This window comes from Cercospora kikuchii (assembly GCF_019650295.1).
Source record: "Cercospora kikuchii DNA, contig_00009, whole genome shotgun sequence".
NCBI lineage: Eukaryota > Fungi > Ascomycota > Dothideomycetes > Mycosphaerellales > Mycosphaerellaceae > Cercospora > Cercospora kikuchii.
In genome coordinates this window covers 234,056-260,095 of record NW_025408590.1, presented here as the reverse complement: position 1 = coordinate 260,095, position 26,040 = coordinate 234,056, and the positions used below count along the sequence as shown (strand labels likewise).

The 26,040-nt window shown below is 52.2% G+C and overlaps 11 protein-coding genes across 11 annotated transcripts; 1 reads left to right on the top strand and 10 right to left on the bottom strand.

Moving 5' to 3' along the window:
- Positions 1-157: 157 nt before the first annotated feature.
- CKM354_001224300 (uncharacterized protein) lies at positions 158-1,715 on the bottom strand (the record flags this gene model as incomplete). The annotated part of the gene is made up of 4 exons (XM_044807760.1): positions 158-536; positions 684-971; positions 1,024-1,460; positions 1,524-1,715. The coding sequence occupies 4 exons, from the start codon at positions 1,713-1,715 to the stop codon at positions 158-160; spliced, it is 1,296 nt and encodes a 431-aa protein (XP_044663695.1).
- Positions 1,716-2,520: 805 nt separating this feature from the next.
- Positions 2,521-5,842, bottom strand: CKM354_001224200 (uncharacterized protein; the record flags this gene model as incomplete). The annotated part of the gene is made up of 4 exons (XM_044807759.1): positions 2,521-3,704; positions 3,756-4,017; positions 4,098-5,148; positions 5,214-5,842. 4 exons carry the CDS (start codon positions 5,840-5,842, stop codon positions 2,521-2,523), a joined length of 3,126 nt encoding a protein of 1,041 aa, XP_044663694.1.
- Positions 5,843-6,308: 466 nt separating this feature from the next.
- Positions 6,309-8,010, bottom strand: CKM354_001224100 (uncharacterized protein; the record flags this gene model as incomplete). The annotated part of the gene is made up of 4 exons (XM_044807758.1): positions 6,309-6,604; positions 6,655-7,066; positions 7,131-7,881; positions 7,934-8,010. The coding sequence occupies 4 exons, from the start codon at positions 8,008-8,010 to the stop codon at positions 6,309-6,311; spliced, it is 1,536 nt and encodes a 511-aa protein (XP_044663693.1).
- An 846-nt stretch (positions 8,011-8,856) lies between these two features.
- On the bottom strand, positions 8,857-10,067 carry CKM354_001224000 (uncharacterized protein; the record flags this gene model as incomplete). Its single annotated transcript, XM_044807757.1, has 3 exons — positions 8,857-9,070; positions 9,122-9,822; positions 9,870-10,067. 3 exons carry the CDS (start codon positions 10,065-10,067, stop codon positions 8,857-8,859), a joined length of 1,113 nt encoding a protein of 370 aa, XP_044663692.1.
- A 741-nt stretch (positions 10,068-10,808) lies between these two features.
- CKM354_001223900 (uncharacterized protein) lies at positions 10,809-12,157 on the bottom strand (the record flags this gene model as incomplete). The annotated part of the gene is made up of 2 exons (XM_044807756.1): positions 10,809-11,688; positions 11,745-12,157. 2 exons carry the CDS (start codon positions 12,155-12,157, stop codon positions 10,809-10,811), a joined length of 1,293 nt encoding a protein of 430 aa, XP_044663691.1.
- Positions 12,158-13,392: 1,235 nt separating this feature from the next.
- On the top strand, positions 13,393-14,641 carry CKM354_001223800 (uncharacterized protein; the record flags this gene model as incomplete). Its single annotated transcript, XM_044807755.1, has 2 exons — positions 13,393-13,936; positions 13,989-14,641. The coding sequence occupies 2 exons, from the start codon at positions 13,393-13,395 to the stop codon at positions 14,639-14,641; spliced, it is 1,197 nt and encodes a 398-aa protein (XP_044663690.1).
- A 365-nt stretch (positions 14,642-15,006) lies between these two features.
- On the bottom strand, positions 15,007-16,227 carry CKM354_001223700 (uncharacterized protein; the record flags this gene model as incomplete). Its single annotated transcript, XM_044807754.1, has 1 exon — positions 15,007-16,227. The coding sequence occupies one exon, from the start codon at positions 16,225-16,227 to the stop codon at positions 15,007-15,009; it is 1,221 nt and encodes a 406-aa protein (XP_044663689.1).
- Positions 16,228-18,107: 1,880 nt separating this feature from the next.
- CKM354_001223600 (uncharacterized protein) lies at positions 18,108-19,537 on the bottom strand (the record flags this gene model as incomplete). Its single annotated transcript, XM_044807753.1, has 2 exons — positions 18,108-18,161; positions 18,251-19,537. The coding sequence occupies 2 exons, from the start codon at positions 19,535-19,537 to the stop codon at positions 18,108-18,110; spliced, it is 1,341 nt and encodes a 446-aa protein (XP_044663688.1).
- A 655-nt stretch (positions 19,538-20,192) lies between these two features.
- On the bottom strand, positions 20,193-21,050 carry CKM354_001223500 (uncharacterized protein; the record flags this gene model as incomplete). The annotated part of the gene is made up of 1 exon (XM_044807752.1): positions 20,193-21,050. The coding sequence occupies one exon, from the start codon at positions 21,048-21,050 to the stop codon at positions 20,193-20,195; it is 858 nt and encodes a 285-aa protein (XP_044663687.1).
- Positions 21,051-21,776: 726 nt separating this feature from the next.
- On the bottom strand, positions 21,777-23,588 carry CKM354_001223400 (uncharacterized protein; the record flags this gene model as incomplete). Its single annotated transcript, XM_044807751.1, has 1 exon — positions 21,777-23,588. One exon carries the CDS (start codon positions 23,586-23,588, stop codon positions 21,777-21,779), a length of 1,812 nt encoding a protein of 603 aa, XP_044663686.1.
- Positions 23,589-23,826: 238 nt separating this feature from the next.
- Positions 23,827-25,564, bottom strand: CKM354_001223300 (uncharacterized protein; the record flags this gene model as incomplete). The annotated part of the gene is made up of 2 exons (XM_044807750.1): positions 23,827-25,036; positions 25,089-25,564. 2 exons carry the CDS (start codon positions 25,562-25,564, stop codon positions 23,827-23,829), a joined length of 1,686 nt encoding a protein of 561 aa, XP_044663685.1.
- Positions 25,565-26,040: the final 476 nt, after the last annotated feature.

Sequence of the window (26,040 nt, the reverse complement as noted above, 5' to 3'; positions counted from 1 at the left end):
TAAGCTGGCTGTGCTCTGAATAATTGCATTGTAGCGTTCTTGTTTGGTTCTAATACTGTCCTTTCCGCATAGCAATTTCGCATATCATAAAAATACAAACATGGCAGAAATCGTTATCGCCGCCCACCTGGCCTAGCAGCAGCTTCACGGCTCGCCACTACCTCCTGTCCAAAAAGAAAGTCTTCATACTCCTTGGCTCGACCACCGCCCGAAACCCGCCATTCTCAACCACGAACTCCTCTGTCATACTGACATTGTGCTGATTATCAGTCAAATACGGCACTCCATGATTGATGCCAATTCCCAGCCCTTTGAGATCAATGTCCAACGTATAAGCATAATGCGCCGCATTCACAACCGGAATCGCAAGACTCCCATTCCGATTCTCCCAAGCCGTAACATAAACCTCTTCCACATCAGAACTCGCCTCAACTCTCACAGCGCCAGGCCTCGCAAATCGAAAATAACCCGCAAAAGCCCACAGTCTCGCTGAAACTTGATACGAAGTCCCGTTCACAAGAATGAGAGAAGCATCACTAGGTGAAGTCCAAGTACACCACCAATGCGACCATCCAGCGACATTATTCTGAAAAGCATTATGCATATAGATAGCCCATTAAAAACCTTCGAAATTATTGCCGCTGATGTCCCAGGTTGATGTCCAAGTACTGCCGCCATCGGACCATTCTGTTTCGATTGTGGGTTGGCCGTGCAAGAGGTCGTCGAAGGGGCGTTTGATAGAAGATCGGTAGTTGTGGTAGGTGTTGTAATCGAAGAGGTAGAGGCCTCCTGGAAGTCGGCCAAGTTCGTAAACAAGATCTCGTTGTTGTCGTGCACCGGTAGAGTCGCAGCAGGATACTGCCAAATTTGGGAAAGCCTTCTTTACTAGAGGGTAAAATACAGATAGGAAGTCGTAGGCTTGATAGCCGTCGGAGAGCATTGCTGAGTATGTGAAAGGGTTGAAGTCGGGTCTAGACGTTGTCAGTATTCATAATGCTGCAGAAAAGAGGAAGTTTGACATACTCATTGTAAGCACCCAGCAGCGATACATTGATTCCACGCTGCTGATACAGGTTGACATACTCAATCAAGTAATTGGCATAAGCTTCCCTCCAGTCATAAGTACAGTTCGATCTCCTCACACCACACAGATATCCGCCACCAGCTTCGAGACCAGTTGTCTTGAAACAGCCTGGTGCAGACCAAGCATCCGCATAGAGGAAAAGGTCTGGATTGTACTTGACTGCCGTCTGAGTGAGAGTCAACTGGCAGGAATCGTTGTTCGCAGGAAACGTATAATTGAAAGGCCCATCAGGTGTCGCAGGACAAGAAGGGAGAATTGTGGCAGCCTGTGATGATCCGATGAGGTTTCGTAGAATGGAGAGGACGCCAATGTTTTCGGAGAAGAGTGTTTCGACCATGGCTTGCTGGTCGGCTGCTGAGAGTGTGTTCGTCGTGCACTGGCAGGATGAGTGTCAATAACCTGGACATCGTGCCTGCAAAGCATCGACCAAGTTGCTTACAGCAGCTCCAAATGCTCCACTACATCCACCACCAACCATGGTCTGGTAACGAGTGGCAACATTGATCGAGATCTTGGCCTGGAATGTCAGATCAGCCGAGTTCGGCGATGTATTCCCATAAGAGCTGTTGCCATAGCCAGTCTGAGCAGAGACGGCGACGGCAACTCCAATCAAGCTCACGAGGGGCTTCATCTTGTGAATGAAAAATGTAGGTATACAATCAGCGGTGTTTCACATAGACCCAGCCTTTTAAGTACGTTCCCATGTTCACATTGACTGCCACTGCCTTTGACGTGCTGGCAGAATTGCCGGTTGACGTATGTTGAAGCCTTTAGCCGACTTGAATTGTGTACGGGTTTCTCTTGCCCTGCGTTCACGAAAGCACGCCAGCGGAAGTCGGCATCGGTCGCTCTCCATCGTAAGCCACGAATGCAATCCCGCCGACTGTTATGATAGAGGGGCTTCGGACTCTGGCTTTTGTTTAGAAGGTACTGGTCAGGACGTCGGAGGGCCACTCTTTGATACCATGACGGGTCGGTCTTGCTGGGCAAGAGACGTCAGCGCAAATAAGAGCAGATGACAAGCTTCCCAAGCTTGCCAAGCTACTGTGCAGCCATGCAGAGTTTTGCGGTTCGAGATGACCTAGGCTGAAGGCGCGACCTCGAGTGGCGGTACAAACGTGTACCCGCTAATCTGGACTTTCAACCGGAGAGGTGACGCTTGTGCGAACAGGCACCCGACCAAGCATCCAGATGCATCAACAATACAATAATGCCAACAGCATTGAGCCCCAACCTTATTAGCAGTCCTGACCCAGCACCAGGTGCAACCTCTAGCTTTGAAGATCACATGCGTCGTAAGCTGATCGATTGCTCCAGCTCAAATTGTGATATTTGACAGCCTTCATGTTGACATCGCATAAGCTGTTTCATTGGCACATCGACTTCTCCGTTCACGCGTACTCCAGAACAATCTCATGGCCCGCCAAGCGGTAGGCCTACGAGAGAAGTCTCTGTATATCAGCCAGTCTGTTAGTCCTCGCCGCCATACGCTTGTTCTTCTGTTCAGAGAAGGCAAGCATCATGAGTTTGCGCTTGTCTTCCTGGATGCTGAGAGTCTTCTCCTCGATCGTCTTGTCCATGACCAAGCGAAAGACTGAGCACTCTCTGGTCTGACCAAGGCGATGAACTCTGTCTACTGCTTGATCTTCGATAGCTGGTGCCCACCAAGTGTCGCAAAGGATGACATTGTTTGCTGCAGTCAGATTGAGGCCAACAGCGCAGACGCCAAGGGTGGCCAGCAGGATCGTAGTCTCGCCATCGTTGTTCAAGGCTTCGAGGGCTTGGTCGCGGCGTTGTGCTGACAATGTGCCATCGATACGGCAGAACTTGAATCCAGCTTGCTTCAGAGGTTTTTCCAACAGATCCAAAAATGACTTCCACTGACTGAATATGAATGTCTTTTCGCCATTCGCGACGGCACCCAAGATTCGCAGTAGACCATCCACCTTACTGCTGTTGCCCCCATCGCCTGAGCTGTTCTCATTGTCAGAGCCATCGCCGAACTCGTTGCTTGGCTCGACGAGACATTGCTCGTCTTTGAGCTCCGCTCGACAGAATGGACACTTGTGCTGTCCCTCGATTACTTTCACGATGCAATCACGCCCAAAGGCGTGACCGCAATTGGTGATAACAGGTGAGTGCAGCGTTTCCAGGCAAATGGCGCAGTCTTCGGAAGAATCGATCTGGACTTGCAACACCTGTTGAAGTGTTGAGATGGTTTCAGGTGTCAAGGTGACAGTCTTCTGTTCCTCGAGTTGAGCCATCAAGTCTGCTACTCTCTGTGAAGCCAGCTTCCAGCGATTGCAGACCTGGCGCATACGCAGCAAGATCTCGAGAAGGTGCTTGTATGTGACCTGCCCGGAACCATCTTTCTTCTCATAAGCTTTGAGTACGCCTCGAGCCTCTCCGTCAAGCGCATCGTACTTCTGCTGCTCTTCTTTCGAGAATTGGAGGCGATGGATGAACTCCTTTAGTTCGGGAAGCTTGAGGTCGATGAAGCGCATGTCTTTTCTTCGACGAAGGGTGAATGCGCGCATTATTGCCTGGAGGAGAAGGGACGAGTCTCGTGTGCCAAGCTTGAGCGGCCGTACCAGGACGGAGTTGAAGATATCGAGTTGCTCTGTTGCGAAGTCAGCACAATGCACAGTGCCTGATGGTTTGGAGAAAGTACCTAATCCTCCAGTGATTCCCACGAAGCGCAAGAGGGAGTAGAGATCCTTCAACGAGTTTACAATTGGTGTGCCTGTGAGAACCCACCGTGAACGGGCGATCAGGGCGTTTGCAGCTGCAGCTGCCTTCGTTTGTGGATTGCGGATGTTATGGCCTTCGTCGAGGACCACACGACGCCATTCGTGGCTGTAGAGACCGGTCGCACGCAACTTTCGTTCTGAAGTCTTCGTTGGACCAGAAGCAAAATTACTGGCCAAGGTACCCTGAGAATGTTATTAGCACAATTTCGAGTTTGTTTCACTCGTCAGCTGCATCAGCACGCATGCGTTCGTTGCCCACTTACATATGTAGTGATGACTAGGTCGTACTGAGCAAAGTCCTTTGTCGACATCTTGACACGACCTGCACCGTGATAGATGTACGTGTCCAGCTGGTGTCCGTCCTGGAAATGAAAGCTTGCCTGGCCAGTCCAGTTCGAGAGCACTGAAAGAGGCGCTACAATGAGCGTGGTGCCTTTTCCGTGCATTTTCGCATCGGCGGCAACCAGGGCCAGCATCTGTATAGTTTTCCCAAGACCCATGTCATCTGCCAGAATACCGCCAGACGCCAGCTTGGGAGCCGATTGAGTGGAGAAGTTTGTCGCGATGTTGGTGTAACGACTGTTATCCACACGCGTCCAGAGCTGAGTGCTTTGGCCAGTCGCGGTGGGTGGTTGAGGGTTCTCTTGATCAAGCAACCACTGCAGAGCTTGCAATTGGTAAGGTAGCATCGTGGTCTTGACGCTGTCCGGTTGCTCCGCCATGGGCATCTGCTGTAGCTGTTCCTCGGACATTCCCAGCTTCTCGGCTTCGTTGGCCATTCTGCGAGGGACGATGCGCTGTGAGGCCTCCTGGATAGCAGACATGTCCGGCTGACTTGAATCACCATCACCACTGCTTCCCGGATTCGTAAATTCTCCTTGCGAGTTCACATGCGCACGCTTGCCAGCAGCGGCAGCACGCCGAGCTTCCGCCAGTCGTGCCGCTTCGGCTCGTTTGCGCTCCTTCTCGCGTTGTTTTGCAGCACGTTCAGCGTCTTTCAGGGCTTTGAGGGGTAGTTTGTCGGCGACCATTTGAGACTGAAGCCTCTGTCCTTCCGTCGAGGTGGGCGCTGGGCCATACAGGTGGATAACGATAGGACAGTCGAAGGTACCAATGTTTCTGGTCAGCTGAGCTTCAGTTCGAAGCGATCGATTGTCCATGTATTTTGCCAACTTCCCCGCGATCTGTCTGGGAATATGGCCGATCTGCGTGTGCGCCACATTGTCAACACGGATTGCATTGTTGTCGTACGGATTGCCGGGTTCGCGTTTCAGGAGTACATGTTTGCCCCGATTGCTGTAGCCTCTGTAGAATCTAGATTGAGAGAAGTCAGCTAGTGCAATCAAAGGAGCATCGGTCGGGCGTTTTGGCATCCTTACCGGCATCCGACGATCTTGGTGTCAAGATCTCCGTACAAATGCATGTCCTCGCTACCAATGGCGTCGTCCTGTGATGAGCCTATTATGTCGTTGAAGGCGGCGTCGTCGGCAAGCCAGTCATCGCGTTCAGCATCATCGTGCTGGCTGTTGCCGAAGGCGGTTGGAAGAGGAAATGCCGATGCAGAACCGCTTGGATATCTTGGAGCGGCATGACTGGAGGATGGTGGAGCAATGGCTGGAGCACGGGTTTGATCTTTGACTTTCTGTGTTTTGCGTGCCGAAGCATTGTGGTCTTCGTCGTCGCTGCCAGTGAGGTCGACGGGCTCGTCGCGTTTGCGCTTGCCTCCTGCCATGTTGGTGTTGGTTGTATTGGGGTCCCGATTTTGCAGTGGTGCGGAAGAGTTTGTGCTTTTCAGTTGTTCGTTTGGACTCTGTGCTGTCGATGTTTCCTTCTGAGACAGTGCGCTATTGGTATTGCTTGCTTGAGGTGAAGAGTTGGCCTTGGCGTCGGCAGCGCGCAGGGCGTCAATGAAATGTTGTTTCAAGCGCAAGCCATCAAGCGGGAGACCGCGCCGAGCGGTCAAGGCTTTCAACTGAGCGACCTTGAGCGTGGCGTAGTTGTCCGACATTGTGTGGGCCTTCCGTCAAATCGTTAACGAGTGTGGTGGAACATGAACAGGCAGAAACGTGGAAGCCGTCGCGAGAAATGAGGAGACTAGGCACGCTTCACCCACATGTGCAGGGGACGTGCGAGGGTAATGGCAATCCGGAGACGCGCTTTTAATGTGAAGACACGTGACATTCTGGAAATTGTGACTTTCGTGCCACTTTGTGGGAGAGAGCGACTTGTGCACTTCTGACTATATCGCGAGACGCTCATCCATTCAAGAATACTGTGAGGTTGACCGTGTCGGCGCCCACGTACTACAGACTGTCATCTGCATCCGCGGATTCGAGGACTCCAAGCTCGAGAACTTTGCGGTGCTCTCCTGCCAATGCACTGCCCTCAACAGGCTGCAAGAAGGTTGCAAATGCGGAGAGAGTGAGATGTGCCCTGCTATTCGATTCCCAAACTCCTGTGATATAATGTACTGGCTAATGCTTTTCCATCTGTTCGACACTGATCCTCGCGACATCCTTCTCTTCAGCCTTGGCAAACGCTCTGTACCTATCCTCCTCATCTTGCTTGCTCGCTTTGATGACGACAGTGTTCTTCTTGTCCAGGCCCATAAGTACTCTCGGGTTCTCAAAGAACATCTCATCAATTTGTTCTAGTGAGCGACCTGAAGTCTCGACGCCGAAGAAGTATGTCAGAGGAACAAAGCTTGCGCAGACGATCGCCCAGATCCAGAAGTAATTGCCTTTGATGTGATTGAGGCCGATTGGAGTCACTGAACAGAACTTAGCATGCGGGCATTTCGAACCAGTTGAGTCAACTCACCCATGACGACCACAAAATTCGACATCCAGTGCGAGAAGACTCCCACCGCAGTCGCCTTGTTCCTGACTCTCAGCGGCTGGATCTCAGCACTGTAGCTCCAACTCACAGGCAAGATGCCCAGCGTGAAACAATCGAGATACAGAAACATGAACGCAACAGCCGCCGCAGCAGAGCTATAGCTTTGCTTGATCAGACAGCCTGCGATCAGCGCCATGCAGACAGCACAGCCAATGCTCGAGAGCATGACTGACCATCGTCGTCCGATCTTGTCGATGTAGAAGTATGGAGGCCAGCTGAAGACAGCGTACTGCGTGAAGGCAACAGAAGCCAGGATCAGAGACATGTTTTGGCTGAAGCCCAAGTACTGCTCAAGAATGTAGGCGAGGTAATAGCACAGGGCATTGATTCCGGACTGGTAAGAGGTCAGCATACGGCACAGATGCTGTGTAGGCAATCGGTGTGAGGACTCCACTCACCCACTGATTCATCATGTACGGGCCCATACCAAGCAAGACGCGTTGCAAATTCCGAGTCTTCGTCGCATTAGAGAAGACTTCACTCCAAGATGGCTCTCCATCTTCATTTTCAGCTTGGATCGCTGCCAGAATCTCTTGCAGCTGCCCAGAAACTTCTGTGTCATCTTCGGTCTTGTCCAGAAGGCGAGCAATCGTGTAGCGAGCCTCTGGGATCCGGCCCTGTTTGGCAAGCCATCGAGGAGTCTCTGGGAGGAAGGGACAGCAAAGCAAAACCAGTGATGAGAACAAAATCTGACAAGCAATTGGGAAGCGCCATTGAAGACTGTTGTTGGCGAACAAAGTTGCAAAGCAAAGCCAGGATGCGATGGCGACTCCAATGATAATAAGCGCGGACTGCACTACCAGAAGAGCACCTCGGTTGTGGGAAGGAAGAGTCTCAGATTGCAGGATTGGAACAGCGACTGTACTCAGACCGACTCCGACTCCGGCAATCACTCGCGCCACGGCCATTTGAGTGTAGGAATAGCATGCTGTTTGTATCGTAGCGCCCACAATGACGATGACATTGGCATAGACGATGGACTTCTTGCGGCCAAGATATTCGCCGAAGAAGAACGCGGCTACAGCACCAAATGCACAGCCAATGTCGTAAATCGCGGTGACGAAGCCGGTCATGGTAGGACCTGGGTGGCCGAGCATTGTCTTGAAGCCATCGCCGCCCAAGATGCCGCCGAAGAGACCTTGGTCATAGCTGGAAATTCATCAGCTTGTGCGCGATTGAAACAACGTGATGATGTTCTGACCCAAACAGTAGGAAGTCCAGTCCTGAAGCTAGCAGGATGACTGCTATCAGCTTTGAGCCTCGAAGTTCGATCCCCATGATGCCGATTTCGTCCACTGCTCCTGATGAGTGTGAAGACTGAAGACAGTCCAGGATAAATCAACGTGAATGCCACGAGGCAAGCGTGGACTTATAACCCAGGGATTGCGGAGAGAATTCCATGCTTGCTTGCCCTATCCCGAGTCAATCTAGTGGTTCCCCGCCTGTTCCCAGTAATTCTGTGCGTTCTCGCATCGTATGTTAACACGGAAGGCAATTCGCAGGCTCGCTATTGGATCTGCGCTATCCCCAGATTTCCCCAGATGCATGTCCACATCGCGTCGCTGGTGGAAATGCGGAGTCGTGAGTCTCGGATTGCCAGGAATGGTCTTCCACTGCACGTCGCGGTTGTTGTTGCAGACCAACATGATGCAAGGTCGGGCGATGTTGTGCCGTTAAGGTTTCGCGAGCACTTCGGGAAACCGCTTCGGGTCTTCCGGCTTGCCAGCTGCCTCCTTGCTCTTCTCTTGTTTCTCGACTCAACTCCACGCTATCGAAGCGCAGACTTCACGGCGAACGCCAGCAGACGCGCCAGAGGTATAGCTGGGCATCGTGAAGAGGACGATGCAACTTAACGACGCCATGAGGCTGCACGTGGCGCCCGATCCTACAACGGTACAACTACGGCATACCCAGAACAAGAACTCGAAACACACAAGACTTTTCTCGGCTGGCCGTCGGCCCCTCGTGTTGGCTGCTGCTGACTTGGCCGGCGGGCGCTCCGCCTGATACTCCTTCTGATCCGGCATCATCACGAACGCGACTTTTGCACAGTGGCGGGCGACAACGCCTTTCTGGATTCACGCTGTGACGCGACATGAGGCTATCTGGAGCGAGGAGCGCGCCTCAATCATAGTACTTGACCTTCACGCCGCCGATGACCTCCTTCTCCTTCTCCTTTGACTCGCCCTGCTTTGGCTTGTCTTGATTCTGCCTAACTCTCGTCCGAACCCAATCCCCCGCCTTGATATCTGCCGCTTGGCCATCCGAGTCATCTTTGAGGCCCAGACGTCGTAGCAATGGGCTATCAACTGTCTTCAAATCAAGATCGTGCGCAGGTCTGCAGAGAAGGTCAGCCTTTGTGAGCTCGGCCATGTCTGAATAAACTCACCTCAGGAAGTAAAGCAAGCCAAGCCGATTCAAGTGAGCTTGATCCTCCGGCGGCGCATGCACCCGATGAATGGACGACTTCAAGTATCCGTTCGTCCAAAACTGCAACACATCGGCGATGTTGACTGTGATACTTCCAGGATACGGCTTGACCCATTTCCATGAACCATCAGGCATCAGCACTTGCAGCGCAGCAACCGGTTGTCGAAAGAGCAGGGTCAGAGATCCAAAGTCGGTGTGTCCTCTCGAGTAAATATTCTTATACTTGGCATTCTCCTCCGGTGTTCTGGCTCGGTAGATCATGTACCTCAGATGACAATCTGAGAGGTCGTTATAGCGATGACCATTCGACAAATAGTCTTCAGGAAGCTCCAAGACGATTGAGATCAACACAAGCAGCTTCTGGATCACATCTTCCGCAATATGTCGCTGAAACTTCTCAATCTCCGCTCGGTTCTCGTGAATGACTTCTGGATGACTGCGCTCGAGCTCTGGGAGGTGCTTGAAGATGTTGTACATCTCAACATTATCTCGAAGTCCCGGAAAGAGCTCAATGGTACCTTTCGGACGATACCCAGAGTAATGGCCTTCTTCAAGTCGCGCTCGATGCTTGAGCTTCTCTTCTTCCGGCAATGCAAAGATCTCTTTGCCAATAGCGAATTGGCGATCGACTTCTTCTTGGCTCAAGCCAAAGTTGGTGATCTACAGAGAATTAGCTTCGCCGTCAAGAAAGCTTGCAAAGACCTCACGTAGAAGAAGCCAACTTTGTGGACAGCATCTCGCAGCTGGTTCGCAAGTCTCTGTTTCCCTCCTGGCTGGTCGAATTGGGATAAATCAAGGGTGATCAAATCAGCCCAGTCAAGATCGAACTTGGATTCCTTTGCCTGCTCATATTTTGGCAGCACCCTTCGAGGCACATCTTGAATGGTTTGTGTTGCAGTAGCCATCGTTGATGCAGACAATGTTTGTGTCGAGCAAAAGATGGTGAGTCTCTCAATTTGTGATTGACAGAGTTCAATGCAGGAGGCCAACAGCTAGTGTCTGGTAACGTTATCCGGCAACTCGGCAAGCTCAACAAGAATTGGACGTCCTGCCCCTCAGAAGCCACCACAGCTTTGTCCAGTAGTGTTGGATGCGTACCTGGCAACTCGAAAGATACGTACCTTCGCAGCTGGGTCCGCTTATGTACCGATCACGTGGCAGGCTGCATAGCTATCACGCAATACGCGGGATGGATGCGTAAGGCTTCTTTACTCCACACAGTCATCAATATGGCCAATGTCTCGAAAGCAAGAAGACGCAATGCGCTTGAATACTGATCCGCGAGCACTTGGCCTGCAGATAGATCAATCAGCCTGTGTCAGATCACCTTGTTGTGTGCCAGACGACGATGACAAGGACAATTCGGACAAGTCGCAGCACAGCCAGAAAGTCTGCATTCGGTTATTAAAGTCTGGAGACTCTGAAGCGACTCAGTCGTAAGTGTGAAAGTAATGCCAAGATATGCATAGAGATCTCTTCGTCCACAACTGGAAATGCTGCATCCTCGGTACTGCGTGCCTGATACATGTCTGTAATGTGGTTTGCAGGTCCTGTCACATTGGGCTTCCTCTGCACCAGCATTCGCTACAAGTCAATTTTCTGGTTCGTCGAACTGGAGAGGTATCTCGTTTGAGTCTGCTACTGTGTTAGCCGCAATCATGAGCACTTGCCAATTCGTGGTACTTGCCTGGATAGTACTTCGCCCACCACCACTGGGCTAGACTCTGCTTACCGACCTCTTTCAAGTAATAGGTGAGAGGCATGCCGCCGGTAATCTGGGATACTCTTTGCAAATAATCATTCAGTTCTCGCATCAGACCTTCAACGCCCATGGTATTTGATGCAAACGGGCCGAAGTCGCCTTTCACTTCGAACGGATGGGAACTCATGTCGGCCACTCCATTTGCCGCCGCTGTCGCTCCGATGGTGACGGCTGTTACATGCGACTCGATATTTTGTTCGGCGAAGAGCCTCTTCATATCAATGCCAAATTTCTCATCCAGGCCGGTTACTCCCTTAAGCACATTAAACGACATGCTCGCATTCGCTAGTGCATCTAGCTGGTCAGCAGCGGATGTTAGTGCGTCCGCGCGCGAAGAGTTTGGCGTCTTAACAACGTGCACCATGCCGATGAAGCCTGATCCGAAGGTTGTGCCTGTTGCTACATAGTACTTGTCGTGTTTCTCGTCGCTGTACTCTGTAGCGGCATTCTTCATGTCCTCCAGATATGTAGGATCGAGTCTATTGGCTGGAAATATTTGGTTCCAGATTTTGATGCCCTTGTCTGGGTTCAGCACCAAAGGAGCTAGCAGCGACGCATTCTTGTGTGTGCAGGACATTGAAAAGATCAGCGTTCCCTCGATACTCTGCATGTCCCATTTCTGAGCAACCTGCGCGGAAAACGTAGCGCCCAGTTTTGTAGCGTTGCTCAGCCCAGTGATGGTTCCTATGGACTCAGACACGAACGAAGCAATGTTAGAGGCATAAGATGTGCTATTCTGTTGAACAGAGTCAAACGGGAGGTATCTGTGTTCGGAAGAGTCAGCACCTGCTCACACAAAGTTATCTGGTCACCCACGCACTTGACCTTCATATTCATGCTATCTGCAGAAATTGGCAAGGTTTTGATCCCCGTTCGCCGTTGATCAACCGGACTTCCCATTTGGCGTTGCATGGTACGTATCGATTCCCTTGATCTTGCGATCTGAGGCTCAGCGATGATCTTGGCCTTCTCATACTCGGCTGCCGACGTCAGAACGAGCTTGTTTAGTTGCTCGAGCTCACGTTCTATGGATCCCGTTTCAACGCCGAGATTCTTCAGCTCGGTTTTGGTCATTTCTAGGCTTCGTTTGTGCGCCACCAGAGAGTTGTGCTTGTCGCGAGCAGCCTCGACTGGCTGCTGCGCGTTGGCGATAGCCACCAGAGAGTCCAGTATCGTGTTTGAAATAACGCTGGCGAATGAAAGACTAGGATCGTATGCGATAGTGGATGGCATCTTGAGTGCTGGAGCTGAGCCTTGTTGCAGAAACCCACGATCCTCATGAAATGCAATGCTTGCAATAGTTTGTGTGCGAGGGCCTGAGAGGAAGTTCCAGGAACGAATGCACGCTGGTCTGAGGACGGCACTCTCTCTTTACACGACGGTGCACGGTTTCAACGACGGATGCCATGGCTTGTTCTAGACTGCGGACTTGCAGGCACAACGACTTCTCAGCCGAAGCGGAACTCCGACGTATCGGTCAGAGACAGCATGTCGACATGACTGTGGATATCACGCCTTGTAGCGGCAGAAATTCCTTCGCAAACGCTGGTCGGGCATGGCAGGCGGAGGCATCGAGGGTGCCACTTTATTGTTGCTCTGTCCTGGTGGCACTGTCCAACGCGTCGACGAGCGGGTTGAGTTCTGCCGGGCGAGAGCTCGGCACGCTAGGACTATTTGGGAGTAGTGCCTTCTGTCAACATCTCCTCCCTACTCCGAGGCAGATGTTCGAAAAGGCTCTGTTGGCCGACATGTCTGGCATTCTGGTCGCTGATATTTGTTCAACTCTCGTCACGCAGCGATGGCAATTTCTGAGGTGAGCTAACAGTTGCATTGCAACTCACCTATCACAACATGACCTTCCAAAGAATAACGGCCGACGCAGTCTGCGTCTAGTCACAAGCACCACGGAGTAATGTGCCCCTTGAATGTTGTGCCTGCGAAGAACGAACGGCCGCAAGCCTACTTCAAGTACGCTCTCCTGTCAAAGCGAAGCAGCGATGCGATCTCGCACGTATAAGCCCCAACTACTCCAGGCAGGACCAGGACTCCGCCGTGGAGCGTGAATGGCACTTTAGGAATATGTCGCGTCGGCCGTACGATGCTCACCACGTGGTGTACTACCTTTCGCTGTGCACGAACGAATAGCCCACGCGGACCAAACATGGCGATGTGCTTCACGCGTCACGGGCGACGGTGTCCTGACGGACCATGTGAGAGGCATAGTTTTGACAGTGCCATCAGCATCATACAACTGGTCATGCCTGTTTGCGGCACACCACAGATTGTGGTTGCAACATGACTTATTGCCACGAGGTATAGAGTAGTAGCGACCTTTCTAATCATCTGACCTTCGCAGACTTGCAAATACGAGCACACCGCTGTATTTTATCCTTCATATTGTCAGTGGCACACTCGAAGGCTTTCTGCAAGTATCACCATTACGCTACCAAGCACTGACTACTATGACCATGGAAGCAGGAGCTTTGACAAGAGCTCGTCACCTTCTTGGCTTGCTTTGCCTACTCGCCATTGTATTCGGCGCACCTACTGGCCACGATGACTCCGCAGGACCAATCATCGCTCGAGGAAATGCGATCTCTTCGGGGCGATGCCCTGCCAAGGCCCCAAGTCCTGCAACTGTTAGCCTCAATGCTGAGATACAGCATCCGAAGCGCACACCTATCGCCCCTCTGTCCCCGCAGCTCGAAGCGGAGTATGAAGCGAGTGCCAAAATGATCGTTGATGCCATGATCAGCAACCAAACACCCGACCGGGGACAGGCCACTTTCACGCTAGACGATCGGGGGCGGGATGGATGGAGCTCAACTGCATTCGATCAGACGCAAATTCACGCCAAGCTGACCAGACTGACAAACTTGTATCCACCTGAAAATGGGCGCACGTCTGGTTATCATGCCAAAGTTCCATTCCGATGGTTCGGCGAAGACTGGCGAAAGGAGAATTCAGACTTGAACTATCAGATCATTGTCAATCCTGCAATTGACATCTTGGGTAAGTCCTTGAGGAGACGAGTACTGCGGTTGAATAACTGATCGCTTTGCAGTGGGCGTTTCAGGTTACGGACCAGATGGTTGGGATGGAGGACAAAGACCACCCGTAGCCCCCGATCTCTATCCCATTGGGGGAAATGCTGAGCTCTCACATTGGTCAGACGTCGCATATCTCATGTATGCTCAGTTGAGCAAGATCCCAGCGACCGACCCGAAGAAGCATCCTGGATTCTTCTACTCAGCCCCCCAATGGATATACTTTCCCGAAGCTCGAGCATCCGACCTGACACTACAAGCACTGCAATCCAGCCTCAACTCTCGGTTTGAGTCTGGCCTGAGACCAAGACCTGGCGAAACGTTCCCGATTGGCACAGAAGCTTATGATCTCATGCTCACGTCCGCGATGGTCAATAGCGCAACTTATTTTCTCACCCGGCATAAATTTCGTTTCGGGCCCTGCGTGGTATCTTCCATCACGGTATGGGACTCTGGCGCTCGAACTGCAGACGGCGCACAGATTCCCGACATCCTCCTGTACATACAGAGCGTCGACGTCAATACCAACACAACTATTCAAAGGAATCGCGAGGACGATGCAGTGTTTAACAGTTGTGGCGGCCATCGAGAGCGCCAGTACTACACAAACTACTTCCCGCAGTGGCCCGCGGCTGGGTCCACTCCTGCTTTCCCGGTGCATGTGGATTAAACGACTGCTCACGAGACCACTCATGTGTGTACCAAATCCTAAGCTGGCTCAGTACAGTGGACAAGAACAGTTCGGAGGACTGGTCTTTCTCGTAGCGATGACTCTCTCATCCCACTTGTCGACAAGCAAGTCGATACCTGGAGATGGAAGCGGAAGATCTTTTAATCACATGTTGGCGAGCAAAAGCATATGCATGCATTTTGCGAAGCTATGATTTCTAGCACTTAGTTCCAGATCAATGCAGCAGCATGTCATGATCTCAGTAAGATGCAGACCTTCCTTAACCAGTACTGTCCCATCAAATAGCACAAAATGACTTATTTGTACAACAATTGCAGTCCCCATTTTCCCAAGATCTCCTGACGTCAACTCGAACTTCCCCTCAACCTCGTCTCTATCTCATGCAGGGTGAACTGTAATCTCGACTTCAACAAGTCTCCAATACCCGAGTACAACTTTCCTCCCTCTGCCATCTGCTTCGTTGAGCTCTCAGCGCAGAATTGCGCCTCAAAGCGATCGACAACTTCCTTCAATCGCTGGACTTGACCAAGAACAATATGGTTCTTGAGCACCCATCCCATACTTCCATCAAGCTTGTACGCTCCCAGCGCAAGCTGCTCATCCACAACCACTTCCCTGCAAGAAGCTTTGCCATCGGAGGTAGGCATCGCGGTGTTTGGGTCTCGGATACAAGCGACTGTTTGGTACCAGCTTAGAACCTTGGACGCCAGTGTTGCAATCGCGATGGGTAGGTGGAAATCTTTTACGCAAGGACAAGATATGAGATCGTGGCAGATCTGTACAGCGCGTGAGGTGCTGCTTAGGACTTGATCGATAGAGTACTGTTTTGTCTCGTGGTCGACTTGTGCGTATGGAATTTCGTAGAGCCTGTTGAGAGTTTCGGTCGCAGTTCGTAGACACTGGTCTACAGCGGGTGAAGTGGGTGAGTTTGGAATGAAATCTTGCGAGGTATTGTTGAACCCGTTGCTGTACATTTTCGTGTCTGCTGATTGGGGCAAGCAGACGGAGTGCCTGGTGTCTGACATGGGACTCGGTTGTTGTGCTGGCTCGCGGGAGTCCGCTCTGACTAGAGGGCTTTCACTGGGTAATGAAGCATTGTTGAAGTCAAAAAACCATTCTGGTTCCATGGGCGTGTTGACGGAGCTATAATCTGCTGTATGAACGTCTTGAAAGAAAGTCGGTTCTGCGCTGCCATATGCACGCATATCTGGAGGTGATGGGTATGGTGAGGATGTTGCAGACCATGCCGGTTCGGTCCTGGGTGTGTGGCCGGAGATCGGGTACGCAATCTGCACCGGCAGCCCGTGGCCCAGAGGCCCGCCGTTCACAGGCTGTGGTGGTTCTGAAGCTGGTCCTCTTCGTGGTAGAACTGGAGCGTTCGCAATCCTTTTGTTGAGACCTTGACTTGATCTGGGAGGCTTGCCGGCTCTTAGCGAACGGCTGTAATTGCAGTCACGCCCCAAGGTACGACATCTCGCACAAGAGGGCCGTTCTTGGGTGCATTTGATCTTGGTAGCTGAGCAGTGATCGCATGCAGCTCGGTACTTGATAGTTGGAGTAGACATGATACCCTAGGACGCTCGGATTAGGGGATCTGCAGCCAGGAGTGAAGAGGTTCACAGAGGTGACAACAACGGAACCAGCAGTGTGGAACAAGATATACATGTTACTTCGAGCTCCATGACTACCAGAGAAGCCCCTGCAGACTGAGCAATCTGTCATCGCTTCCAAATGCGCTTGTATGTCGGGAATAGAAGCTGTGTGTGACCTTGCGCCAATGCCATTGGCGTTTTCAAGTCAAGGAAGGCGGTCCTATGCGGCGTACTTGCAGCGGTGAAGGGTCATAGGGACCACACACTACATGGGGTCCAGTTTTCTCGGCGTGGGATCTTTCGTAACGTGTCTCGTGGGAGTTCTGGAGCATACACAAGCCGGCAGAGGAGGGCGACAATGACCCAAGTCACGCCACTCCCGAAGCTCGATCTAAGCCGCAAGTCTGCGCGTGGCGACTGGGGTACGGATACCACTAGGAGTCGATCAACATGGTCAACACTCTCCAGCCAGGAACCTGAGTGACATTCCCCATTATCGCCGGACAGTGTGTGCGATTCACTGTGATCTGTCAAAACTTAAGCAAAAATGGACTGTGTTGCGCAAAGTCCTGTGCTGCATGATCTCGTCCGTATCGAAATGGTCCCGGTCCTCTGACGTCCCTCTGAAATGAAAAATGTCGACATGTTGAAATGCCTGCAAAGTCTTTCGAGCATTCGTGCAATGACAGCGCGTCCCTTACCACGTTATAACTGCGGCACGCGCGGCGCGTTGCTTGAGAGAGGAGCTTTGACTTCGAACCGGCTATACTCCCTAGATCTGCTCATAACCTTAATACAATCTTTGATGTTGGTTGAGCTGGTCAGGAATTTTCTCCGACGCACATTACTGCAATGACGGAGGAGCGCTCGCCGGATATTAATAAGCGCTTCACCCTGCTAGCGGCGTATCCAGTGGAGCGCTTTGTCGCGCCCGCTTGTCGAGCTGCCTGAGGGTGGCCGACGGCCAGAAGTTTTCGATTGCCAATGGCGACGAAGAGTGACTGTCAATCGGGTGACGAGCACAAAGCTCCGACTGTGAGATAACTGACCACGAACCTTCAAATCGATGGTTCCGCTGCCCTAATGCTCCAAAGGCCAAGCATTTCAGCCAGTTCCGGGCCCTGGGGATGTTTTACTTTGATGAAGTCCTTGCTTGCCAGTCTTGCGCGTGCGTGACGGAGCCGAGTGAGTGTTCCTCGGAGAACATGACGTCTCCGTAGTGGTTGCTGGTGAGTTACGGGTCGAAATGTCAGCAGAGCGGCGAGCGTGTGACGCACGATCCCAGAGATCTCGAGACTGGGGGAACAAAGTAAGTTCACGGGACTTGGACTTGGTGGTCAAAAGAAGGTTGTACGGCTCATCCCGCCCACCGTTTCTGTGGCGATCGGCGGCTGATCCGTCCACGACCACTCCTTCATCGACGCCTCCCAAGAGTTGACACTCTCGTACATCCCTTCATCGACAATCAAATCTAAACCTACGCACTTTGTGCCGCAATTCCGGCGCATCATGATCTCGGGAAGTTCAGATAAGATCAGTGAAGGAGCCATGCGTCCCACCTTTCAGGAAAATGCTCCCTTGACCTGACGGGCACTCCCTTCCACGATATGAACAAGGAGTCTGCAGAGAAAGAGCAATTAACCCAAGCTCTGCAGAACGCACTAAGCATACTAGTGTACTCGGTATGCTATGTGTCCGTGCAAGGAGCGCAAAAGTCCGAATCGCGGCAGCAGTGCATCCCTGCCCCGATGGGTTTCCCAGGCATCTAGTCGAGTGACCATGCATTGACACGACTAGCCCCGGATCTTCCAGGTCTCGTGATGCCAGCTCATACAAGCTCTCCAGCAGTTTGACTACTGCAGGGCCTCTGCAATGCAAATAGAAATCTGCGGTGCATACTCGGAGCTCTGGAAAGGCACGAAATGGGTTAGCGATCTTCTGTTTCTGTCCAGATCACGGCCGAGAGGAGGAACGACGTTCGTGCTAATGAACTTACCATCATCTCGAAATGGTCTGCATCGAGCTTCCCGCACCAGATTTCACTGCCGGGCAACAGCACCTCCCATCCACCAGGCCCAAAGTCACGTCTCGCCTCTGTCAGAAACCTGATGACGCTCTTCTCCCCGTCGGAAAGCGCATGAGGCGGCGGCGGAGCTTCGTCGGGAACTCCACGTCCAGCCCACAAAATTCGCACGTTCTTCACTGCACCAATGCCACACCTACTTTGCCGATACGAATTCAGGACCTTGGTGAAAGCCTTGAGATGTGGAAGCACCCATTCTGGAATATGCCCTCCGTACCTCCAGTCGCGCACTGAGCGAATGTACTCGTACAGCTCATCTGATAAATGGCCTAATGTCTCGGGCACCGGACTGTTGATAAGTGTCATGCTATTGACTTTCGCCCCTCGAGCAACCAGAAGCTGCGCTGCACGAAAAGCGAGAGCGCCTCCCGCGGCATATCCAGCGAAGTCGTATGGACCCTCAGGCTGACGTCTATGAATCTCCGTGATGTAAGTTTCGACCAGGCCATCCCATGAACACATCATATCAGCTGGTCGTTTGAGGAAGGGACACTGTAATCCATAAACGACCACATCGAGGGCAATACGAGGGAGGTTGACGTACGACCGCTCGCTCCCTGATCCATCGGGGAATAAAAAGACTGCCCTGGACGCCGTCCCCGGCCGTCCCTGCATGACTACGGATGTTGCTGTCGGCATCGCAGGCGATGCATCGCGTGACGTGGCAATCCGAATCGAAGGCGATGGCTCGCGTGATATTGGAGGCGGTGTTACTGCCCACGGCTCGAGCTCTTCTAAAGGTGTGGCCATGGAAGTAGACGAAGGCGTTCCTAATCGTGCTATTCTCTCCACAGGCGTGCTAATCATTGGCGAGTTGAGCGACTCTGTTGATTTCATGCCCCCGTTGGCCATTGAGATGGACCGCATTGGGATGGCCAGATCCTCTGGTGTCCTGGGAAGTCTTGAATTGGAGCAATCCGATGGCGACGTTGTCAACGACAAAGGTAGCATTTCATGTCTCCCACTGCCCAATAATGTCGTCTTCAGATCACCAATAGCTCTCAGATTGACCAGATCATCAGCGCTAACATCGAGTTGCAGCTCTTTCTTCAATCGCGCGCTGATCGCCACCGAAAGCAAAGGATCTGTCAGCAGATCCGCCATAGCCATGTCATCTGTGAGTTCCTCTTGAGGAGTCTGGCTCTCCTGACACAGAATGTCTATCGTCCGCTGATACTGCTCTTCCTCTGGCCTGCCCATCGTGCCCACACCTGCGATATGAAGATAAAAACGACAGTGCAAAAGAGAGGTGAGGTCCTCCAAAGTCGTTTCATGTCAAGATTTTCCAAGTTCTTGAATGATCTGATCTTACTTCATGGGGAGCCGAACGATTGCGGCGCAATCGCAGGGATGGTCACTGCACATGGAGCGATAAGTCTGGGATCGCCGACCTCGAAGACGAAGTGACACGAGCGGAAGGAACCATATGCCAAGGTTTCAGGTTTGAGGCTTTGGCCAATAGCAGGGATCTCTGGCATTTTGTGTGACATTTGCGAGATACTTCGACTATTCGTGTTAGTAGGCGAGCCGAATGAGGGAATTGTACTTGGATGTAGCCGATTAGGTCCAACTTGAGGCGCCACAAAAAGGTCATCCAGCGCAAGTAATCGTGCATCTCACTCGAGACCCGCCAACCCTAATTCCCAACTCAGCGGTCTAGAGATTGATCTCGATTCTTCGGCAAGCTCAGCGAGCCAAACGCATGACTCGAAGGCCCACGGCATCTTTGCAATTCAACGACGATGTATGATATTGAATATAAGCCGAATTTCAAGCATCTGCCAAGTCAAGCAAGCCCGCGACAAGAGCCGCCGAACATTCAGCAGCCGGGGAGAAATACCTCGAAGAAGGCAGCCTACAACTTGCCTCCTCCCTCTCCACCAGACGCCGGATGCGGCCACGAAAACCTGATATTCTCATCCTCCAGACCCTTCAAGACAATCCTGATAGCCCCATTCTTTACCAACCACTCCAACCGATGATCTCTATACTCTCTCCTCCTCCCACTTCCCTTCTTCCACGCATCAGGCCCCATCTTCTTCATCAAAGGCGCCGCAGCCTCCACTTCTGCATACGTCTTCTTCACACACTCAATCTCACTAATCCTCTCATGCCACAGCTGCAACTTCGAGCCCTTCGCCGGTCCCATCCCATTAATAACACTCCGATTCAAAATCGGCGCAACACAAAAATCCGCATAACCAATTCCCCCATCACCATTGAAGAACTTCTTCTCTCCAAGTTTACCTTCAAGCCAAGCTAGAATCTGAGCGGTCTGCTCTTTCGCAGCAGCAACAAGCCGTTCAGCTTCAGAGCCCTCAGCTCTCTTGAACCAATTTATCTCTCCCATAGCCCAATTAATCGCTTCATAATGTGTATCGCAAAGTTCTTCGATCATCCTCGCTTCAGCGCGAGCTTTTACATCACGGGGAAGCATGTTGGGAGATTCCGGAAAAGCTTCTTCGAGGTACATCATGATGGCTGTGGAGTCGAAGATCTTGAATTCTGCTTCTCCGCTGCCTTTGTTGACAACAAGAGCAGGAACTTCCATGCGTGGGCCTGCGGAGAGGAACGACGCATTGACCTCGCCGGAGCCTAGGTTAGGTGGAGTTTCCTTTTCGAAGGGAAGGCCTTTGAACCGGAGTGCCATGCGGATTTTCTGGGCGTAGGAGGACATGGGGTGGTCCCAGAGGAAGAGGTTGGGGGATGGCATTGTAGCTGTCAGGAATTTGTGTCAAATGGATCGATCGAATTGCTCGAAGGTCCTCTGCTGACTGGAACAGCAACGAGGTGACTCGGTTCTTGACCTGAGAAAGTGCTTGAATGTAGCTTGTCGACTAAATGTCTATTGTAGGTGGAATGAGCAACTCTGAGGATGCCGCTCGCTCGAGAGGAGACTTTGCTTTGAAGCGTTACTGTTCTCCGCTTGGTCAAGATACTTCTGAGAGACACCGTGTGGATGATAGTCGCAGTAGAAAATCCAAAGCAGAGAAGACGGCTGAGAGTAAGTCGGCTAAAAGGTGAGCTCCAAATAGCTTCAGGGCGTTAGCGTCGGCTCTCAATGCTTGACCCCACTTGCCAAAGGGCCGTTCTTCATCGCTTGGAAGCAGTTTGCGTGCTGACCAACATTATCGCATTGAAAGAGGATCTGGTGGGTGTGCAGATAAGATCGGCACATAAATGGGGGCCTTGGTTAATGGGCTGTACAATATTATCTACACGAGTATAAGGACTTGACTATGCCCAGCGCAGGAAGATGCTTCGGAGACCATGAGTTCCGCGTGGAGTGAGCAATGTGTTAAGCCCAGGTCGAGCAATAAGCGTGTTGCCGCGATGATGCAGAACCCGCTTCTCGTAGCCAGCAGCCTCGTTAATTTTGGCCTGAAGAAGTCCTGGTAGGCGAAAAATGCATTGAAATCTTGACGTCTGATGCTCTCTTTCAGTCAAATCCACCAAAGTCGCCTCCATCCTCTTCGCCACCAGCCTCTGCACTATCCGCAGACTCTTCGCTGTTCACCACTTTCCTGGGCACTTCGAAGAGCACGCAGTAATTCTTGCCATCCTCTTGAACCTTCCAGCTGCCCAGTCTATGCTCCTTTCCCACTGCAGCGATGACCAGAACACCATTCTTGGCCCTCTCGCCGCGGTCCGCAATCGCCAAGTCATTGACGATGCCAGAAACCACGCCATGCTTTTCCGTGCTATCGATCACAGCTTGTAGCGCACTTTTCGAAAGCTCCGCGGAGCTCAGCCCAAATTCATCGAGCAAGTTCTCGACAGAACTTTCTACGCAGCCCACTCTGCCCAAGGGTTCGATGCGTCTTTTGTCTTGACTGAGCCGCCATACTCGTACATAACCATCCCAGGATCCAGATACAAATACATCGGAGAAGGGTATCGCTCGTAAGGCCGTGATCCATCGTGGTTGGGGTTTCGTCCTTGCTTCTTCTGATGGCACCTCTTCTGCGCTCACTTCTGACAAGGGCAGAGGCGGGTCCATTCCGTGTGCAAGCGGGTACACATGAACAGGCTTCTTCTTGTGGACATTCCATAGTGCTAGTGAGCCATTGTCCGAGCCTGTCACAAATGTATCATCATCCAGACACGCCACGCGGTCCATTGAGCCTTCGTGTGGCATTTCGTAGTCATCGCCGACGTCTATCCCGCTGTCGTTGTCCTTTGCTTTTTGTTTCGACTGCTTGGGAGCTCCGCCTCCTCTGAACACCAATTGACTTTCCTCGACCACTTTCCATAATCGCGCTGTCCTGTCTCTTGCTCCCACGGTAACACACTTCTCCTGTGCCAGGGCTGACACGTCTGCCACCTCTTCTTGGTGCCCAAACAACGTCTCAACGTACGTCAACTCGTCCAGACTCCAAATCTTGACCGTCCGATCTCGACTCGCGCTGAACAACTGATTCGTACCCCGCCGAAATGACAAGCTGTCAATCGAGTCGCGATGGCAGTTCTGATAGTAGAACGTCTTCAGCGGCTTTAATGTCGCCGCATCCCATACAATCAACTTCTTGTCCAGCCCACCCGTCGCCACGAACTTGCCATCCTGACTCGCTGCCACACAACGAATGGCTTTGTTATGCTGCTCTATTCCCTTCGTCTTCTCGCCAAACCTCTTGTTCACAGCAAGTAACTTCGGCTTCCGACTCCTCTTCTTCTCACCCTCCTCTTCCTCTCCAACCACCTCAGGCAACTTCCACTTCGCCAATACAGAATCTTTGCCAACCGTATACGCCACGCCATCCTTCTCGCAAACCGCCACACTTGTCACACTCTTCTGATGAAACCTCCACTGCGTTCTCTCGGCACGCGACCATTCGAAGTCGCCACTAATCCAGCGATATATCCTCCCCTTCGATTCTGCCGTATCCTCTTTCAATCTCTCTCCCATCCGTCTCGCCAGATTCTCCTTGTCAATCTCCGCAGCGTCGAATCCGGCCTCATCGAGAATTTCCTTCTGCGTATTGGCGAGGTATTGCTCCGCGAGGCGGATCCGCTTAGAAGCGACATCCTCGTTTTCGTCATCGCTAGATTCTTCGTCGGAGCTGTGAACGTCTAGCGCGCGATTGCGAGAAGATTGGTGTTCGTCGTCGTCCTCATCTTCGGAGCCAGAGATGGATTCGTCGCGGATTTTTCGTGGTTTGGTGGAGGGCGCTTTCGAGGATTTCGTGGGAGCAGAGTCTTGAGCTCTTTTCCGCTTCTTTTGCGAAGCGGGCAGAGTGAAGAAGGACGACATGTTGGGCGAAGACAGGCGGTCGGCGAGTGGGCGATCAGTTCTACAATTTTCGAGACGAAAGTTGCTGGAAGCTGTCGGCTCGGATGAATGTTTGACCGGTGCAGATTCAGCCGAGAACCTCTCCCTCTTCCTTCGCGACTGCCACAACACACTGCTTGAAGTGTCACTATTGTCGAAATGTGCAAAAGGTAACGGCGGTCTGCAATTGAAGCTGAGCGACTGCTATATCAAGCTACTACTAAAATGCCTCCAACGCTCCCTGCCCGGAAATGCCCCAAACCTCAACAGGCTTGATGATGGGCTTATATCCGCCCAGCGACTTCGCAGGCACCCAGTTACCATGAATCTGTGCCTTCACATGCAAAGGCAACTGCACAATCGCCACGGGAGTCTCGAACTTCTTAGTATCCAACACCACCACATCACAGCGGTTAGCCTCTCGCCTCTCCACCAACGCGATCACCCATCCATCACCCTCTGGCGCGTCATCCGTTCTCGGCACGAAGATCGGTTCTTGCACAAGCGAATTGTCTCCTGCATAGAACCAGCGAGTCTCACCAGTTTTGTTGCTGTGCATCGCGATGCCGTTGAGCCCGTGGAAGACGTTCTTTCCGCCATCCGACTTCTTGGGAATGAAGGCGTTCATCCAGACGATATCGTACTTTGAGCTCATGAAACGCTCGTCGATGCGCGGGAACTCAGATGGGACGTCGAGAATGATCTGAGGATCCTCAAGGTCGGCGCGATCGGGCTGCGTGGGATCGATCTTCCAACGAACGTAGTCGGCTTTAGTGTCTGCGGCTGGCATGCGAGGGTTCTCCTCGTCAGGAGGGAAGAATGGAAAGGCATTGTCGTGCACACGACAGCTTTCAATGAAAATGAGGCCATCTTCTTCCCATGCTGCGGCAGTGTGGATCGGCATGCAGTTCTTCCAGTCGTATGAGCGGACCTCCTTCGGCTGCCAGCCTGGAGCTTTAGGATTCGCGGCATCGCGAGGAACCGCAATCAATGTAAGGCCTCTACTGTAGTCGTAAGCCCAGTGATGTCCGCCTTTCTGCATCCGGGCAACATTGGCCTCGAACGGCCAGACGAATAGAATGAGCCAGTTGGGAGTAATGGCGCAATCATGAATGAACCCCGGAGTCTCGTGTGGATCCTGGACCCAGAACTCGTTCTTGATCTTGCCGGCGCGGTCAATGGAGTAAGTCACAATGTCTCTGGTTCCGAGACCTTTGGCTTCGTACCCAAAAACCACAAGCTCATCCTTGTAAGGATCATATTTCGGGTGAGCAGTGAAGGTCTTCGACTTGATTTGCTTGAATGGGTCGTAGCATCGCGTTTCCAGAGTGATTGGGTCAACGCCATATGGTAAGGCGACTTCCTTCAGTGCTAGCAAGTGCTCGGCCCAGTACACGAGGTTGGTATTGGCTGTCGAATCGACCGCGGCTCTGATAAACATTAACATTTGGAGGTGCTGACAACAGTCCAGTGGATACAGACCTCACGCATGGATGATGGGAGAAAGGATTCCTATAGAGCCCGAACAACGCTTTATTGGCCTTTCGCTCGAGCTTGTACCTCTCTGTCTCGATATATCTGGTTTTCATATCGACTCGGCCATTGTGGAACTGGAAAACCGAGATGTTGCCGTCTCCGTCGATGGGAACGTTGTCTGGATGCGGGGGAACGAATGGATCGCACATGACGCGATAGAAGTTGCCATCGATGGCCTTCGGCACCTCGCCAAGGACGACCAAGTCCTCGACTTCACCCTCCAGCCGGCAAGGTGAGCTTCCTCCAGCAAGATCGAGCGCGACTGGCCAGTTCGATCTCAGACCATAGTTCCCGTCCGTTGCGTCTGGCGCTGCAGTGGAAGTGGGAGGAACGTCTGGTGCTCTCAGCTCTGCGGCTGCTTGCTGGACCTGCGGGGGCTGGGTCTGAGGCTCCACTGTAATGGTCTGAGTGCTTGTAGCCATCTTGAATACTCAAGGTCGCTTCAGTCTGGTGAGGGGATGGAACAATTCGTCAAAAGTACCTCCATGTCGCCTGCGAACAGGCCACTTTTATGTGTCGCACAGCATCGTTGATCTGCGTCGGCAATCTCCTTGCCCCGCATCGTTCGCCAGATGTACTCCAAGTCTACATTCTGAACGTCGAATCAGGAGCATCGTGATGTTCGGCTTACCCATGCGTCTGAGAGGAGGTATACTCGGACAAACACCACATCCTCCGGAGAAATCCACAACGCCTCGGAAAACGCTCATATTGACCACAAACCTGGTCAGGTATCTCCAATTGCCGTTGCAATAAGGTTTTGTGAGCATGTACCTCTGCCTCTTTCGCCCTGGTCGTGTTTGCTAGTGCCTATGACAAGAGTTGGAGATTGAAGTGCGGCCACGGCTCTTGCCAAAGGCGGCAGCTGACTCAGCAAGCGCGACTCACAGGCCTCAAG